Here is a 17,855-nt window from a genome sequence, read left to right on the forward strand (position 1 = left end):
ATTGAATGATTAAAAAAAAAAATTCATGCAACTTAGAACAGTGACTACTGATAAAAATGTGAAAACATATCTAAACAAATAAACAAAAGCTAAATAAATAATAAAATTAATAAATTAACAAAAAATAAACCATATAATGTGATGAAAAGTTATGTAACAAATAATTAGAAATTATTTGATATATGCTTGTTTCATGAATTTTGCTATAAAGTACCAGGATAAGATGAATGGAAAATCTCACCGCAGTCTCATAGGCCATATAATATTTAGAGGGTTGAATATAGCTTACATTGAGCTAAATCAGTGAATGGAGAACTAACAGGGTGGAGCCATGAGGCTGCCAAATATATAGCGTGTTATTAGAGGGCTTTTAAATTACCCCAAAACACACACATTACTTATGCACACTCACTTACTGAGGCATCACATGCGAACCACACATATGTATGAGCACACAAAAGCCAATAGAAAACATATGCATTTTGCAGGTTTGAATTAGCAAAATGGGCCCATCTGTTTTGTGTATAGCATGGTCAAAGGTCAATATGTTTTAGTTGAGAAGAAATGTAGGTCAAAAGTCGGCAGTGATACCTGTGGTGAAATGTTTTACATTTAAATCTCTTGTCTAGATGTATATGTATTTTACCCATAGATTTTTATGGAGTGTGTGCAAGCCAAATCTGCTCCATTTGGACTTTCCCTCTCCAAATAGCCACTGGATGGTTTGAACTGGGCTTTTCTGTGAAATGCAAACAAAGGATCAGGGGAGAGAGGCACTGGCAAAAAAATAAAAATAAATAAATAAATAAAAAAAACATGATGAGACTTTCTTTTACAAATTGAGCATATGCAGAGAGATTTGATTATATGAAAATGCTGTAATGATGCTGAAAGGGCAAAAAAATAAATAAAACCAAATGTCTTATTATATATTTTATTATAATTTTTTAATGAAGTGCAAGTTGTTCTGTCACTCTCTTTTTTTATATATTTAATTTTGCAAACTTTCTTTTTGTTTGTGCTTGTTTTGGCGACAGCAAACATGGTTTTTCCTCCATTTCCAACTCTTTTCAATCAAAAGTAAAGCTTCAAGCATGCCTTTCTTTAATGCGCATATAAACACACACAGACTGCAGAGCTCAAGTACTAGCTATGCTAATGTAATCCCGTTTTCCTTCTGCCACTTTGTAATTCTCCAGAAATATCCAGGCGTGTGTGTGTGTGTGTGTGTGTGTGTGTGATTTTCTACAGCACGCACCACAGCGATGGTGTTCTAGCTTTGTAAATTAGAGACTGGAAGAACAGTGGACAGAGAGAGAGAGTCACATGTGGATCAGTATACACAGCTGTGGCAGCAACAGAAGACATTTTCTCCTCCCTTTTTCATTATTTTCCTTTTTGATTCCCAAGTATTTATACTTTTACTGCCTTTCTAAGCTGAGAGCATCTAGACAAGATGAAAAACAAGGTGGGGAGAGCGAGAGAAAGGAGAGTTGGAGTTTAGGAAGGCAAAATGAAAGAGAGATTGAGACTGTGGGTTGGAATGCGCTGATACATGTGAACAGACTGCTTATCTCCGTTTGTCCCACTGTCAGTCATCCTAAGGCGCACACGCATACACTTCGGAACGAGCTCCGTTTGGAAAGGTGGTGATTAACCCCTTCCCCCTCGGTCCGCCTCCTCCGTCTCTCCGTCTGGTTCTTCTACCTGCACTCGTCTGGACTCGTTCCTTGAGTAAAGACACAGAAGGACAGGACGATGAGAGAGAAAGAAGGTGAGTAAGACCAAGACGGTGAAAATCTTTCTCTGTGGAATACGGTGAAAATCCAGGCAGTATTTGGCCACCTGTGAAACACAGTTTTGGATATTGATTGGACAACTGAAATGGAATACCAAGTGAGTGACTGATTAACTGACTAAATTGGATTCTTTCGAGTTTAACCAGCATTTCTACACTATGTCTAAACCTTCACGACTTGCTCGCCCATCCTCGGCGGGTCCTGGCTCCAAACTCCCCTCGCCTCGTCGGGATACACCTGCCAGCCAACCCAGAATGCATAGCATGGGTGAGAAAGTGATACGGACAGAAAGCGAGGGAAATATACCTGGCCAGAGCCCTCCTGTCAATGGAACAACACATTCGCAGATCCCGCAAAACACCAATATAAAGGAAGAGGATGAGATGAGCCAGCCAAGGAGCAAAATCTGTCCACCTAAAAGGTTCACAGCACCCATAACCCAGCAAGAAGTCACACATCCCAGTAAGTAATAAATAATCAAAAGTGGAGACCAACAAACTGCACTTTTCATATTTGACCACATGATGTCTGGTCATTGTTTATCACACATCTAATGTTTTCATTATTTTAAATAATATATATGTTATTTCTGAGAATATTTGTAATAATCAAAAAACTTTAAAGACATCTGGCGCTTTTGATTTCAATGTTAAGTCAATGCAAAGACATGAATAGACAACCTGTGACACATTTGACCAATGACGCGGCGCGAATCTGAAAAAAATCTGAACTTAGGCAAAATTTTGCGCCATGTTAACCAATCAGGAGCTTGCTCTTAGTAGTGACGTGATTACAATGTAGCGAGTGGAGGGAAAATCCGAAACAACAATGGAGAACAAAGTCATAGTCGCTTTATGATACTTCTTCATACGTTTACAGAAACAGAAATAAAAAGGGTCTTGCTTGTATATATAACATATTAATAGATTAATTGAATAAAGACCAAAAATTAGATTTACCCCAAACAAATTATATTTTATCTTGAACCACTAAAGAGACATCAGAGCTAGCGGCAAATGTCAGAAGGACTAGCCGAGTTGAGAGTGCTTTGGCATATACATGATCACTGAGCTCCCGCTGATCGCATGGAGCTCGTCTCCGAAAATCATTTTTAAATAGACGCTGTCTTTATAAATAAACTGCATAGTTGAGTTTACAACAACTACATTCTCGCCTGAAATATTTTAAAACTACATTTCATGACACAGTAATATTTTGAGAATTATCCGAATGAAAATGGTGGTTGAAATCACAATACTGCGTGAATTCAACTGGCAGAAGCGCCCCCATGACACTAATTCACATCTGTTATGAAGTTTAATGTTCAAGCGTCCAATTACACGTGAATAGCGCAATTTATTTGCTCAAGTCTTGTCTGGTGTGAACACACAAGTCAGGCTGTTGATTGCAGACTTTTGTATCTTGGCAAATTTGTGCACTGGTTGAAATCTCTTGTGAAACTCAGTATTTCAATTTGTAGAGCATTTTGTTAGCAAGCGCAAGGTTGGGGGTTCGAATCCCAGGGAACACATGTTATGAGAAAATTGTTAGCCTGAATGCAATGTAAGTCGCTTTGGGTAAAAGCGTCTGCTAAATGCATACATTTATTTAAATTATATTTTTTAATTTAAATTCTATTGGCTCTCCTTTATTCTTATTGCCAAATAAATTTTATTTTCTGCTATACTCAAGGTTTTAGATATTCTAACCTCAATTATGTTGTGTGTCCTCTTTGTGATATTAGCATTAAGTATAGTATTAATAGTTTGACGCATATTGGGTAGATATTTAGTTTCAAATGGGGAGTAAATATTTGATATTTTTCATTATGTTCCTGCCAAAGATATTATTATATTTGGTTTGAGATGTTGAAGTTTCCATGCTTAGTATACCTGTGAATAAAAATGGAACATTCTGTTTTGTTTGCATAGGTTTTTACGTGCATTTAGGGTATTAAGTAGATTTGCATTCTTGATTTAAAGTGTCTAATTGTAAGTGAATTTCATATGGTATTAAGCTAAATGTGTTCAGTGCAGGCTTTATATTTATTCATATATGAGAATGGGTTTTCTGGGATTAGATCGGCAGCAGGGTTGATTTTTGCTGCATTCCTCAAAAAATAAAAAAAATAAAATAAAAAACACATTGCCTCCCCATTACAGCACAGTGGGGTGCAGATTAATGCCAGTTTGTGTGAGTGCATGTGTTTGTGAGTGTGATTAGAGACCTCTTTATCACATTCCGCCCCAGTGCGTTTTAATCCAGCTGGTTGTGGTTTAAGAGCTCCGTGTCAACTCAAAGTTGCTCTAAAGTGGTGATATAAGACCCAAATATTACCACCTCAGTGGCCTTCTGATGACAGTCACATCCCTCAATGTTTAGTGATTAACAGACACGTCATGTCCACTCAGTGAAAATGCAGGAATGGGACACTCCTAGGTGGGGATTTAGACTGTGATGATATTAAAGACAGGAAGTTCTTGAGGTTAACATCCCTCCATTAGTTATTCATTCTGGCGAGCACACACATGCATACACAGAAATTAGTGCGTCATTCTTTTTTATCATTCATTTGTTCCGAAATGATTAACCTGGTTTCTGTCATTTTTAAGTAGAACATCCGTTTGCCTCAATTCTTTCGATCTATTATGGAAGTAAAATGGACTAAGATCCAGATATTACCATGAAAATTGTTCCTCTATAGATGTAAAAGCATAGAAGCACATTATATGTTTAAACTATATGTTTAATTAAAATTATATGTTTTAATTATATGTTTATATGTTGAAACATTTTCAAGGTGAATCATGAACACTGGACCACACAATTTACAAAGTTTGTCACGTGTTTTGCTTTCATGGATGGATGGATGATCAATACAGCTCTCCAAAAGGCTACATAAAGGACAAAAAAATATGATTCATTTTCTCTATAGTCCATATGATTAATGCTCTATGAAGGCGTCTTCTGAAACTATCCATAGTTTGTGAAAGAGTAGACATTTAAGTTGTTAAATATTGTTTAGGTAAATTTTTCATGCAGTCCATACATACAATAAAATGTTGCATTCAAAGTTGAACCAGTGTTATTTTAATGTTATTTATATAGTATTATATCATGTGTTAATATTTTAATTAGCTCACATTTTTAGTTTAATGTATAGTATTTATTATATTTAATTTTGTAATTTATTTAATTTAATTTTAACTTAGTAATTATATATATATATATATATATATATATATATATATATATATATATATATATATATATATACAGGGTGCTGTCATATAATTAGAATATCATCAAAAAGTTGATTTATTTCACTAATTCCATTCAAAAAGTAATATTTGTATATTATATTAATTTATTACACACAGACTGATATATTTCAAATGTTTATTTATTTTAATTTTGATCATTATAAATGACAACTAAGGAAAATCCCAAATTCAGTATCTCAGAAAGTTAGAATATTGTGAAAAGGTTCAATATTGAAGACACCTAGTGCCACACTCTAATCAGCTAATTAACTCAAAAAACCTGCAAAGGCCTTTGAATGGTCTCTCAATCTAGTTCTGTAGGCTACACAATAACGGGGAAGACTGCTGACTTGAGAATTGTCCAAAAGATGACCATTGACACCTTGCACAACGAGGGAATTACACAAAAGGTCATTGCAAAAGAGGCTGACCGTTCACAGAGCTCTGTGTCCAAGCACATTAATAGTGAGGTGAAGGGAAGTAAAAGATGTGGTAGAAAAAAAGTGTATAAGCAATAAGGATAACCGCACCCTGGAGAGGATTGTGAAACAAAACCCATTAAAAAAAGTGGGGGAGATTCACAAAGAGTGGACTGCAGCTGGAGTCAGTGCTTCAAGAACCACTACGCACAGATGTATGCAAGACTTGGGTTTCAGCTGTCGCATTCCTTGTGTCAAGCCACTCTTGAACAACAGACAAAAAGGACTGGACTGCTGCTGAGTGGTCCAAAGTTATGTTATCTGATGAAAGTAAATTTTGCATTTCCTTTGGAAATCAGGGTCCCAGAGTCCGGAGGAAGAGAGGAGAGGCACACAGTCCACGTTGCTTGAGGTCCAGTGTAAAGTTTCAACAGTAAGTGATGGTTTGGGGTGCCATGCCATCTGCTGGTGTTGGTCTGCAGTCCAAGGTCAACGCAGCCATATACCAGGAAGTTTTATAGCACTTCATGCTTCCTGCTGCTGACCAACTTTATGGAGATTCAGATTTCATTTTCCAACAGGACTTGGCACCTGCACACAGTGCCAAAGCTACCAGTACCTGGTTTAAGGACCATGATATCCCTGTTTTTAATTGGCCAACAAACTTGCCTGACCTTAACCCCATAGAAAAATTATGGGGTATTGTGAAGAGGAAGATGCAATATGCCAGACCCAAGAATGCAGAAGAGCTGAAGGCCAGTATCAGAGCAACCTGGGCTCTCATAACACCTGAGCAGTGCCACAGTCTGATCGTCTCCATGCCACGTCGCATTGCTGCAGTAATTCAGGCTAAAGGAGCCCCAACTAAGTGTTGAGTACTGTACATGCTCATACTTTTCATGTTCATACTTTTCAGTTGGCCTTTCTTTGTATTAGTCTTAAGTAATATTCAAATTTTCATTTATAATCATCAAAATTAAAAGAAATAAACATTTGAAATATATCAGTCTGTGTTTAATGAATGAATATAATATACAAGTTTCACTTTTTGAATAGAATTAGTGAAATAAACTTTTTGATGATATTCTAATTATATGACTAGCACCTGTAGGTGCTATCTATAAGGCCATCAATAGACTTATACATGCAATATTTGTTTCCTTTAGTACCAATGTTTTTTTTTTTGTTTTTTTTTTAAGCTTGACAGCCATATAACCATTTACATATTTTATAGCAAAAAGAATAACTTGGAAATTATTATAGTAGCTATTTTAGTTTACATTTACAGTGCATGAGGAAAAGTTGATAAATATATTAAATGTTTTTTTTTCAAGCAAACTGACACTCATTTCTGCCCAACCATAAACATTGTAAATGTTTACACCAGTGAGCTCTTTAAAAGTTATTTTTATTTTCTTTAAATCATTACTTTAAATGGACCATTTAAGAGTTAATGTTTTCTAGACTTAGAGTGCAAGCACAGTTCATAACATGTTGGATGAATGGCTCACGTAAAAAGAAAGCATAACTGATAGATGACATTTCCCAACTGGACAGATGATGAGTGTGCATTTTCCTGTAATTAATGTTTCATTTTTTAAATAAATGTTATGCATATGTTATTATTTAAACTTTGAAATCTGGCTGCCAATAAAGAATGAGGGAAGAAGTAAATCCACCTGTTTGTAATGACACTATATGTAAGTTATACTGTTACATTAATACAACATTTTATAGCTTTCCATTGTGCTTCGAAGAACCGCACAGATCAACGTGCAAGAGTCTAATATAATCACCTGCAATCTGATACTAATCTTGTCTACCTAAATGTGCCCTCAAAGAAGCACCTGGAAGGAAAACAAATACATTCTCTTTTTTTCTTTGCCCATTTTATGTCTGGTAGATAGAGTGATAAAGGAGAGTTCTGTTTTTCAGCAGTCGGCTTCCTTAAAGGGGTTTTCTGTTTATCTGCAGGTAAAATGGTTCAGTCTTTTGTTTAATCTACTATTAGCACTTTTTGAAAGTTTATCACAAGCAAGTGTAGCAGGACAAAGGACAGTACCAAAGTCAGTAAAGTTCATGGCTGGGTGGTCTTGCTTACTCATGGTTCAGCCAAACAGAGGTTATGGGAAAGAAAGAGGGCAGAGAGGGAAGGAGACACAGTCCCCTCATCTCAACTAAGTTTATCTTAAACTGGTTGGATCTGTACTCAGGCTTCTGCGGTTTGGATTTTCCATGTTTGGACTATGAGTGTTAGCCCAGATTGATTTGTTTAACATATCAGTCTGAGATCTTCTGAGATCTTCTGAGAAGCATAACATTTAACTTGGGGTTTATGGGATGGCCAGTGTAGTACTCCAAAATAATACATAATAATACATAATAATACAAAATACATTTTTTTTTGGGGGGGGGGGGGGGGGGCAAACTGAAGACATTCTAGCAGAACTTACTTTGCCAGCAAGTTCCTGAAGAGCCATTTAGATCAATAACAGAGACAGTTTGGAATTTTTAAAAGGGATAATTCAACTAATAATAAAAATGATGTTCATGTTCTCACCTTCCTGTTGTTCCAAATCTGTATGATTTTCTTTATTCTGTGGAACATAAAAGGAGATATTAACAAAATGTCTGCTTATGCTTTCTTGAAAAAAGAAAGAAAGCATGAACATTCTTCAAAACATCTTGCTTTGTGCTGCAATGAAGAATCAATATCATACAGGTTTGGAACCGAATGAGGGTGAATATTTTATAAAAGATTTTCCTTTTGGGATGAACTGGGCCTAAACTGTCAGGCAACAAAGTAAATGGCTTATATTTAAAAGTTTTTTTTATTTTTATTTTTGTTGAAAGACAGAAAGCAGACATGGAGACACTATTTGATCGTCCCAGATTTATTAACTAATTTACTCTCTTAAAATAGGTATTTTTGTGCTTGGGAGCCACTCCATTAATCTTGGACCAGCAGACTATTATTTTCTTCAGACAGATGGAGTACTCTGTTTGTGAAAAAAACGAAATTAATGTGGGCAGAAGTTGATCCACAGGTCACCGACCAGCTCAGCTAATGAAAAGTGCTTTGACTTAATGGCAAATGGAATCTGGTAATTGTTCACCGTTTGGCAGAAAGGATCAAAAAGGGGAGGTGGAGAATGAAAGGAACAGTTTATCATTCTGCATTGTAAGATATTCTTGTCTTGTCTCCTAAAGCATTCAGGGAGAGGGAGCTGCACTTAGATACTTTTCCGTACTTCAGGAATTTTCCAGGCTCATAGCCTGCTTAATCACCACTGTGGCTGTTAAAATGGCTTACAGGACATAGTCACCAGTAACCAAAACCTGAGATCTTTTAAATCTGGAAGAAAAAGGAAGAGAGACCCTTTCAACAATGCCCACCTTAGACAAACTTGGAATTAGATTACTGACTGCATGACTTTCTTTATTCTGTAGAACATGTTTGTCAGAATGTCTGCTTATGCTTTCTTTGCATGAAAAAGAACAGCATGAACATTCTTCAAAGCATGTTGTTTTGTGTTCCACAGAAGACAAAAGTATGGAACCCTAGGACATTGTAAACATAGTCATTTTTCATTTATCTGGCACCAAATCATGAAGCAACCGTGCGAGCTTGTATTCTAAAAATTAGAATTATTACACGTTGCTTTGATCTCAGAAACTGGGAGCAATACAATCTTGGAAAAAAAAAGAGGCAGAGACCCTTTCAACAATTCCCACCTTAGACAAACTTTGAATTAGGTTACTAACTAGGCAAGAACCAACCGGTTTAGTGTGTTTGCACAAGTATATTGACATTTGTGTTAATTTGTGTTGATTCTTGGTGTTGCTCTACACGGTTTAGATGCCACAAAGTGTCTTGGGTGATATGAGTCAGGAAAAAAAGAAAACCTCCATTTAACACACCTGGTTTTGTTGTTGTTACTGTTTATCTCCCTCTGAGCTGAATTCATGCCCCAAGGCTGGCAGACTGCAGACGTTATGCACTGAGGGGTGCAGGGTTGTTGTTGCTGCAGAACTTTGCACTTTGTGGTTGACATACTAACAGTTCATACTAAGTTCCTCTATATGAGTATGTCCAATTGTCCCTAAGGTGTCTATCAGAGATAACTCTCCTAATCAGAAATCAATACAAAAATGTGAGCAACTTTGTTTAAATTCTCATTTATTAGATAGAGACCTCTGGGAGTTTTCCTGAATGGTTGATAAACCTTTTGAAGATGTTGATCCCAGCAGGGGGGAAATGCTCATGACTCCACTCTGTAGAACAAAGAAAATGGTGTTGAAGGGGTAGTTCATCCCAAATAATAAATAAATAAATACAATTATGAATGAACTAGTACTTTAATAACCTGTTGCCTAAATATTTGTCAGGTTTTGTCCTGTTTTTTTCACGCATTTAATTTCCTGTTAAGTCTTATTTGGTCTGTTTCCTGTCCTTGTTTAGTTTGATTATTAGTTGATTCCCTGCGCCTGGTCTCGTAGTGTACTACTTGTGTTGCTCAAGCTCCTGTTGTGGTGATTCCCAGTGTTTACCTGGTTAAAGACTGCTAAACTTTCATTTGTGCCTCATGTGTTTTTCTGAACAGTGTAATGTTACACGATCCATTTTCCTTCAAACGCAATCAGTTTGGACAAACCTATTCTGTGGTTTAACCTCTTTTCAGTCCAGACACCTATTCATTTCCTATCACTATCATGTGTTTCTGTTTTAAATGGAGGCTAATTGTTACAAATACTAAAATTCAGTGTATTAGTATTGTTGTATTTTTCTAATAGATTTACAATTATTTATGTATTACTTTTATATATAATATTTTCATTTGAATTATATGCTTTTTCAGTTTAATTTTAGTTTTCAATGTACTTTAAAGTAGTTTATTTTGGTGAGTTGCAGCATTTCTAAGAGAAGTTGTTCAATACAAAATTATTTTCAGACTATGCTAGAGGAGGACTGGACCATCTTCCCAGTTTCCTTGACTCGTAACAAATTATTTTATCTTTCCACTGGATCTGCTGTAGCAGGAATGGGCTAAAATTGTTCCTTCCTTCCATTGTGACTATTCCTGGATGAGAATTCAGTCTTTAGCTCCCAGCTGTGACTCCAGAGCAAGTTATTTAAAGTAACACAATGGGGGAGTTCCTGTGAAAGTTCATCTGTTGCATCATTATTTATAATGCAAGTTAAAGTGACCATCAGCTGATAATTATTTTCATGTTATGGCTGATAACTGATAAATGCCAGATATTCTATACTGTTTTGCCTAAATAAATCCAGATTCAATCAAAATTATTCAAGCCCCAAGAGACTATATTACTTTACAAATACAAGCTTTTCTGAAGATCCAGGATTTTATAAAAATTGCATCTGTAACTGTTTACTGGCATGTTAACGGTGATAATCTCAATATATAATTTAATATTTTTGATTTACAGGATTTTTAAATAACCATCCCATATTTAACATTGCTGTTTTTAAGTCGCTTATTTGTATAGTGGGGAACAAAATTGTATTAAAATGCAATCAACCTTTAGAAATTATAAAAAAAAAAAAAAAGAAAAAAAAGAAAAAAAACAGAATTAGCTTGAGCTGTTACACATACATAAAGCTAGCCCGTGCGCGTGCTGACATGAGTAGCAAATATGGCAAAGCCAACAGAGCTCTCACAAAGGCTATAGAGAAGAAAGAGTTTTATTATATTAGAAAGTCTAAGGCTACATGAGGATTGTATTGCTATCTTATTGTCATTTGTCTCATTTTTTTATTAAATCTGTTTTTGTGTTTTTATTTTGCTGTTGCTGTAAAGCACATTGGACAACCATGTGTTGTAACTAATGGTGCCATATAAAAAAAATTGCCAGTGTTATTGTCAAGTATGGATTTCGTGATGAGGGATATTGCCGAACAGTGTTGGGCAAGTTACTCTGAAAATGTGATTACTGATTACCGATTACTCCTTTTAAAACTAATCACGTTACTGTTCTGATTACTTTATTTCAAAAGTAATTAGTTACGTTACTAGTTACATTACTTCTTTTCTCTATGAAATTTATGAAATCCCAGCATACACGCTTTCGATATATGTTTGTTATTAAAGCATCAACATTCACAGAACACTGTTATTTTTAAGTGAAGTGACATTCAGCCAAGTATGGTGACCCATACTCAGAATTTGTGCTCTGCATTTAACCCATCCGAAATGCACACACACAGAGCAGTGAACACACACACACACTGTGAGCACACACCCGGAGCAGTGGGCAGCCATTTATGCTGCGGCGCCCGGGGAGCAGTTGGGGGTTCGGTGCCTTGCTCAAGGGCACCTAAGTCGTGGTATTGAAGGTGGAGAGAGAACTGTACATGCACTCCCCCCACCCACAATTCCGTCCGGCCCGAGACTAGAACTCACAACCCTTCGATTGGGAGTCCAACCCTCTAACATTAGGCCACGACTTCCCCTAACTAATGGCTGTCCTTCAGGAAACGATTTTTAACTAAAGCAAGCGGCTGCTGCGTGCATGGTTTGACACAATGCAAGCAGAGCACTGCATTTATAATCTCTAAAAGACATCTAAGTTCATTGCTATCTCACAATTCTCAGTTTAAACACAATAAATATATGCATAATTAATATTTCATAATGTCTACAATTCGTGTGTTATAATGAGAGGAAACATGAGCATGCACATTTCAGCACTGCATTGCTCAATGCTGCAAACATGTTATAGCCTAAATAGAAACTCTGCATACACTTGCACCTGCTAGTCGTTTATATTTTATATTAGTTCATGTTGCTTTTGTGCAAATAACACGTTAGATTACTCCGTTACTAAAAAAGTAATCAAATTACTGCCCAACACTGTTGCCGAATGCCACTCTTGATCAAGAAGAGCATAAAAGGCCAACTTGAACATGTTAAAATTCATTTGGATAGACCTGTGGTGTCCTAGAAGGAAGATATGGACCTATTTATCAGCAGTATGTCTGGTGCAAAAATGGCAAAGCTTATAAGTAGAAGCGTACCATCTCAATGGTCAAACTTGGATATGGACCGCTTCTGTTATAGGGGTGTTTTGCTGTTGCAGGAAGTGAAAATCTTGACTGTATGAAGGACATCATGAGTTATGATGCTTTCAGTGCAGAGACTGAAGCTTGATGATCAATGGACTTTCCTGAAGGACAGCCATCCCAAAGTGCATCCAGATGTACTTATGCTTGGTTGATAGGTCAGAAAAATGAACTTATGTACTTATACTTGAATGTACTTATGCTTTATCAGTTGTAGAATGTTCTTGAGTGGCTTGTTCAGTCTCCAGATTCAATTCTCATTGAGAATATTTGGTTGAATTTAAGGAAAACAGTGGTAATGTCAAAACTAAAGATTATCATTGATCTGGAAGCTTTTCAGGTGAGGAATGGCCCAAGATTGCTGTAGTCTCAGAAGCTTCTAAGCACTTACAGGCAGCGTTTATTGGAGGTTACAAAGAATAAAAGATTAATAAAACATAGCACTTGGTTTGATGATTTGCATCTCCTGCAATAACATTCATTTAAGTGTAGCTTAATTCTCCAAAGGCCTACTACCTTCCAGTACATTAGAGCCAAGTTAACAAGCAAGTTTTTATCAATAATCAAATAATCTCTTATAAAGTCACTTCTCTTTGCGTGTGTAGCAGTTTAATTGGAGATCTAGTTGTCTCTGCCCCAGTTTCCACAGAAGCCTTATGAGACTGTGAACTCTGACAGGTTTGAGGCCCACACATGCAGAACTGACAGAAAATCATAATTTGGTTCAGTGTACTGTTCCTTGCATTCCTCCAGCGGTTGTCGTCTTCTTTTTGTGCAGTTGTTCACCTTTTTGCTCACTCTGTTTTGTTTGAGGTTGCCATTTTTTATTTTTGTCTGCCTCTGTAGTTTTCTTCACTTCCTTTTATCTCTTTCTTTCCTTCTGTCCCTCACTTTTTCTTGCCCTCTTTTCTACGAACAGGTTGTGAGCTGATTTTCTCATTGCTGATTAAAAGTAGCATCTTTGTTTGAAGTCTATTCAGCAAGCTGTGTGTTGTTGCTTATTAGGGTCAGCCAAGAGGGTTAGACACACACACAACACACCTAATGAACACCATCTCCTAAAGAGACTCCTTGTTTCAAGAAAAGAGTGGTTAAGCAAGGATGAAAAGATGAAGGGATTTCCTGAAGCGTTGGCACTGAGTGTGGGTTGTGTGTGCACAGTTTCTTTTCCACTTTCTCCATCTCTGTTTGCTCCATTCTGATGCACCATCAAATGGTTATGCACCTTCTACAGACAGACCGGTGAAATAGAAACACAAGGGAATGGAGTAAAAAAGGGGAAGGTTTTAAAGGTGAGAGGCAAAGCACTGTATACATGCCCTGAATTCCATTAGCCAATAGCCTTTTAGAATTTCCTTCAGGTTTATCAAAATATTCCACACTCTATCTGTTGAATAAGACTAAAGGTAATCTAGCCTTGAAATAAAGCAGTTCCTGTTGGAGATGTAGTGGTTATGCTCCAGACAAATGATGTTCACACTCGCGTGATGCCTTTTGAAAACCATATAATCAGCTGCAGGGCGGGATTTGCGATGAACGCGGAGACTTCCGGCACATAATATGTTTATGTGGAAACACGAAAATTAACCTATGTTCCGCGCACAAAATATTGCATTCAGTCATTTGGTGCACACATGAACCGTACCGAAAGCCCTGTACCGAAACGGTCCAGTAAGAATACATGTACCGTTACACCCCTACTTGAAATGGAACCTGCCATGCTTCAGACTAGTGTTAATTTTGTGAGACGAGACGAGACGAAATATGACATTTTTTTTCATGACTAAGACGAGATGATGAAGACTGCACCACTGTCCAAAAATGCTAACTAAGACTAAATTAACATGCATTATTGTTGACAAGACGAGACGAAAATTTTTGTAGAAAATAAAAACTAAGATAAAATCTCTGTTCATTTTCGTCTACAATCGTCTCTGCTTTTTCATCAGCTGTTACGCCTTATTTTATAAATATTCAGAACGAGTTCGCCGCTTCGCGCTGTTGCTCAAGTTACAGGTCTCATACTCCTGTTGCTGCCAGCCTGTGGCTGCAACACGAAACTGCTGAACACACAAAACCCAAAGCAAACATGAGTGACGTGTGATGAGGGTAAGAGGCTCGATATTTGTGTTATAGTTAGCAGTGGTCTGTTATCAAGAAATAAAATAGTGTGCGTAGAAAGAATTCGTTCACACGCTGCTCAAAAAAAAAAAAAAAAAAAAAGTTCAAGTTCACCATCTAGGCAGGCTTTTTGTGTTAAATTATATTTCCTGTCTTTTATTGTACATAACAGCTTATGTCCTGATGACCGGTCTTTGCATTATGATTAAAAGAAGTATCAATTAAGTTAAAAAATGTGATCAAGTTAATCATTTGTGAATGTGTCTCCTAAATCAGAAATTGAAAACCAGACACGTTTAACATTTGCATTCAACAAAAATCATTCAACAAGTGTATTTTGTCAGGTAATTGAGAAATTTTACCAATGTTTGAAATATGTGAAACACTTTTTTTTAATGAAATGTTTATCAGTAATAATCTCAGTAATAATGTGTTATTAAAAATAAAAAAAGACTAAAATCTTTTGACTAAAACTAGACTAAGATACCTTAAGTTTTCTTTTGACTAAAACTAGACTAAAATGACGAGACTTTTAGTTGACTAAAACTTCACTAACAAAAAAATGATAGGTGAATGACTAAAACTAACAAGGACATTTGCCACAAGAAAGACTAAGACTAAGACTAAATTAAAAATAGGTGACGAAATAAACACTACTTCGGACGCAAACTTCAGAGGAAGAAGTGAATGACGTGTTCTCCCAGCGCCTATTTATCCATAGTCACGCTGGTAGTGATGTCAGGGACTGTTGCCAGCCAACTCATATGTGTTTTTTCAATGTATGCTTCAGATATGGGTCATTACGAGGTGTTCCCCATAGCGACCCCTAGAGGACGCAGTGTCTTGTTCCCTACTCAGGGAACCATGGTTACATTCATTACATGAGACGTTTTTATGCATACTGTATTATACATTTTTGTTTGCTCAGGCATCACAACAGCTACTCCCAGTCCTAGGTGGACTTGGAAACTTTACTCTTAAGTGGCCTTTTATTTCAATATTATATTTTCTATGCATACAACTTTTTAAATAAATACTTTAAGATTTAAAGTACACTGCAAGTGCACATTCAATACAATTAAGTGCACTTTATTTTCACACGGAATGTGCTGACAAGCACCTGTTAAACTCGGCTGGGCTGAGAGATGAGATGGCATCAGTGCAATCCATATAATTATGATTAGTGGTTTTAAGATGGTACCTGATGTTGATTGGCAAATTTCTTGGCTGGCCTGAGGATGATTTGTCTGGCCACAGCTGCCTGGCACTTTGATTTACTGAAGAACCAAGCAGTGTTAATATACAACGTAAGACAGCATGTAGATTCATGCAGTTATAAATCAGCACATGCTCATCTAAAGCTCTCCAACATTTATTGAGCCTGTATCTGAACCATTAAAAACATCTCCATAAAAGGAACTGAAAGATGTGTGTTTGGGTGATCGGATGAGGAATCTTCACTTGTTGAGACATACAGTATTGTTCAAAATAATAGCAGTTCAATGTGACTAACCAGAATAATCAAGGTTTTTAGTATATTTTTTATTGCTACGTGGCAAACAAGTTACCAGTAGGTTCAGTAGATTGTCAGAAAACAAACAAGACCCAGCATTCATGATATGCACGCTCTTAAGGCTGTGCAATTGGGCAATTAGTTGAAAGGGGTGTGTTCAAAAAAATAGCAGTGTCTACCTTTGACTGTACAAACTCAAAACTATTTTGTACAAACATTTTTTTTCTGGGATTTAGCAATCCTGTGAATCACTAAACTAATATTTAGTTGTATGACCACAGTTTTTTAAAACTGCTTGACATCTGGGTGGCATGGAGTCAACCAACTTGTGGCACCTCTCAGCTGTTATTCCACTCCATGATTCTTTAACAACATTCCACAATTCATTCACATTTCTTGGTTTTGCTTCAGAAACAGCATTTTTGATACAAGTTCTCAATTGGATTAAGGTCTGGAGATTGGGCTGGCCACTCCATAACATTAATTTTGTTGGTTTGGAACCAAGACTTTGCCCGTTTACTAGTGTGTTTTGGGTCATTGTCTTGTTGAAACAACCATTTCAAGGGCATGTCCTCTTCAGCATAGGGCAACATGACCTCTTCAAGTATTTTAACATATGCAAACTGATCCATGATCCCTGGTATGCGATAAATAGGCCCAACACCATAGTAGGAGAAACATGCCGATATCATGATGCTTGCACCTCCATGCTTCACTGTCTTCACTGTGTACTGTGGCTTGAATTCAGAGTTTGGGGGTCGTCTCACAAACTGCCTGTGGCCCTTGGACCCAAAAAGAACAATTTTACTCTCATCAGTCCACAAAATGTTCCTCCATTTCTCTTTAGGCCAGTTGATGTGTTCTTTGGCAAATTGTAACCTCTTCTGCACATGCCTTTTTTTTAACAGAGGGACTTTGCGGGGGATTCTTGAAAATAGATTAGCTTCACACAGACATCTTCTAACTGTCACAGTACTTATAGGTAACTCCAGACTGTCTTTGATCATCCTGGAGGTGATCATTGGCTGAGCCCTTGCCATTCTGGTTATTCTTATATCCATTTTGATGGTTGTCTTCCGTTTTCTTCCACGTCTCTCTGGTTTTGCTCTCCATTTTAAGGCATTGGAGATCATTTTAGCTGAACAGCCTATCATTTTTTGCACCTCTTTATAGGTTTTCCCCTCTCTAATCAACTTTTTAATCAAAGTACGCTGTTCTTCTGAACAATGTCTTGAACGACCCATTTTCCTCAGCTTTCAAATGCATGTTCAACAAGTGTTGGCTTCATCCTTAAATAGGGGCCACCTGATTCACACCTGTTTCTTCACAAAATTGATGACCTCAGTGATTGAATGCCACACTGCTATTTTTTTGAACACACCCCTTTCAACTAATTCAACTAATTGCCCAATTGCACAGCCTTAAGAGCGTGCATATCATGAATGCGGGGTCTCATTTGTTTTCTGAGAATCTACTGAACCTACTGGTAACTTGTTTGCCACGTAGCAATAAAAAAATATACGAAAAACCTTGATTATTCTGGTTAGTCACATTGTACTGCTATTATTTTGAACAATACTGTATATTGTTTTGCTGACCAAAGTGTGCATGTGTGTGTGTATTTTACTCATGCCATTAGGCAACTGGGGGTACTTA

At 36.8% G+C, this 17,855-nt stretch overlaps 1 protein-coding gene across 13 annotated transcripts in view; it reads left to right on the forward strand.

The window, feature by feature from the left end:
- Window positions 1–17,855, forward strand: part of LOC127946191 (sickle tail protein homolog) — a 135,732-nt gene that overhangs the window by 34,526 nt on the left and 83,351 nt on the right. For 3 of the 13 annotated variants that reach the window (XM_052542561.1, XM_052542565.1, XM_052542564.1), the window contains exon 1: window positions 1,650–2,261. The exons of 2 other annotated variants lie outside the window; for them this stretch is intronic. In XM_052542561.1, coding sequence (XP_052398521.1) covers window positions 1,958–2,261 — 304 coding nt within the window. In that variant the 5' untranslated portion in view covers window positions 1,650–1,957. Of the gene's footprint in view, window positions 1–1,648; window positions 2,262–17,855 lie in introns of those variants that run through there. 8 more of the 13 variants (XM_052542566.1, XM_052542562.1, XM_052542573.1 and 5 more) reach the window with 6 other exon arrangements.

This window comes from Carassius gibelio, chromosome A24 (assembly GCF_023724105.1).
Source record: "Carassius gibelio isolate Cgi1373 ecotype wild population from Czech Republic chromosome A24, carGib1.2-hapl.c, whole genome shotgun sequence".
Classification (NCBI taxonomy): Eukaryota; Metazoa; Chordata; class Actinopteri; order Cypriniformes; family Cyprinidae; genus Carassius; species Carassius gibelio.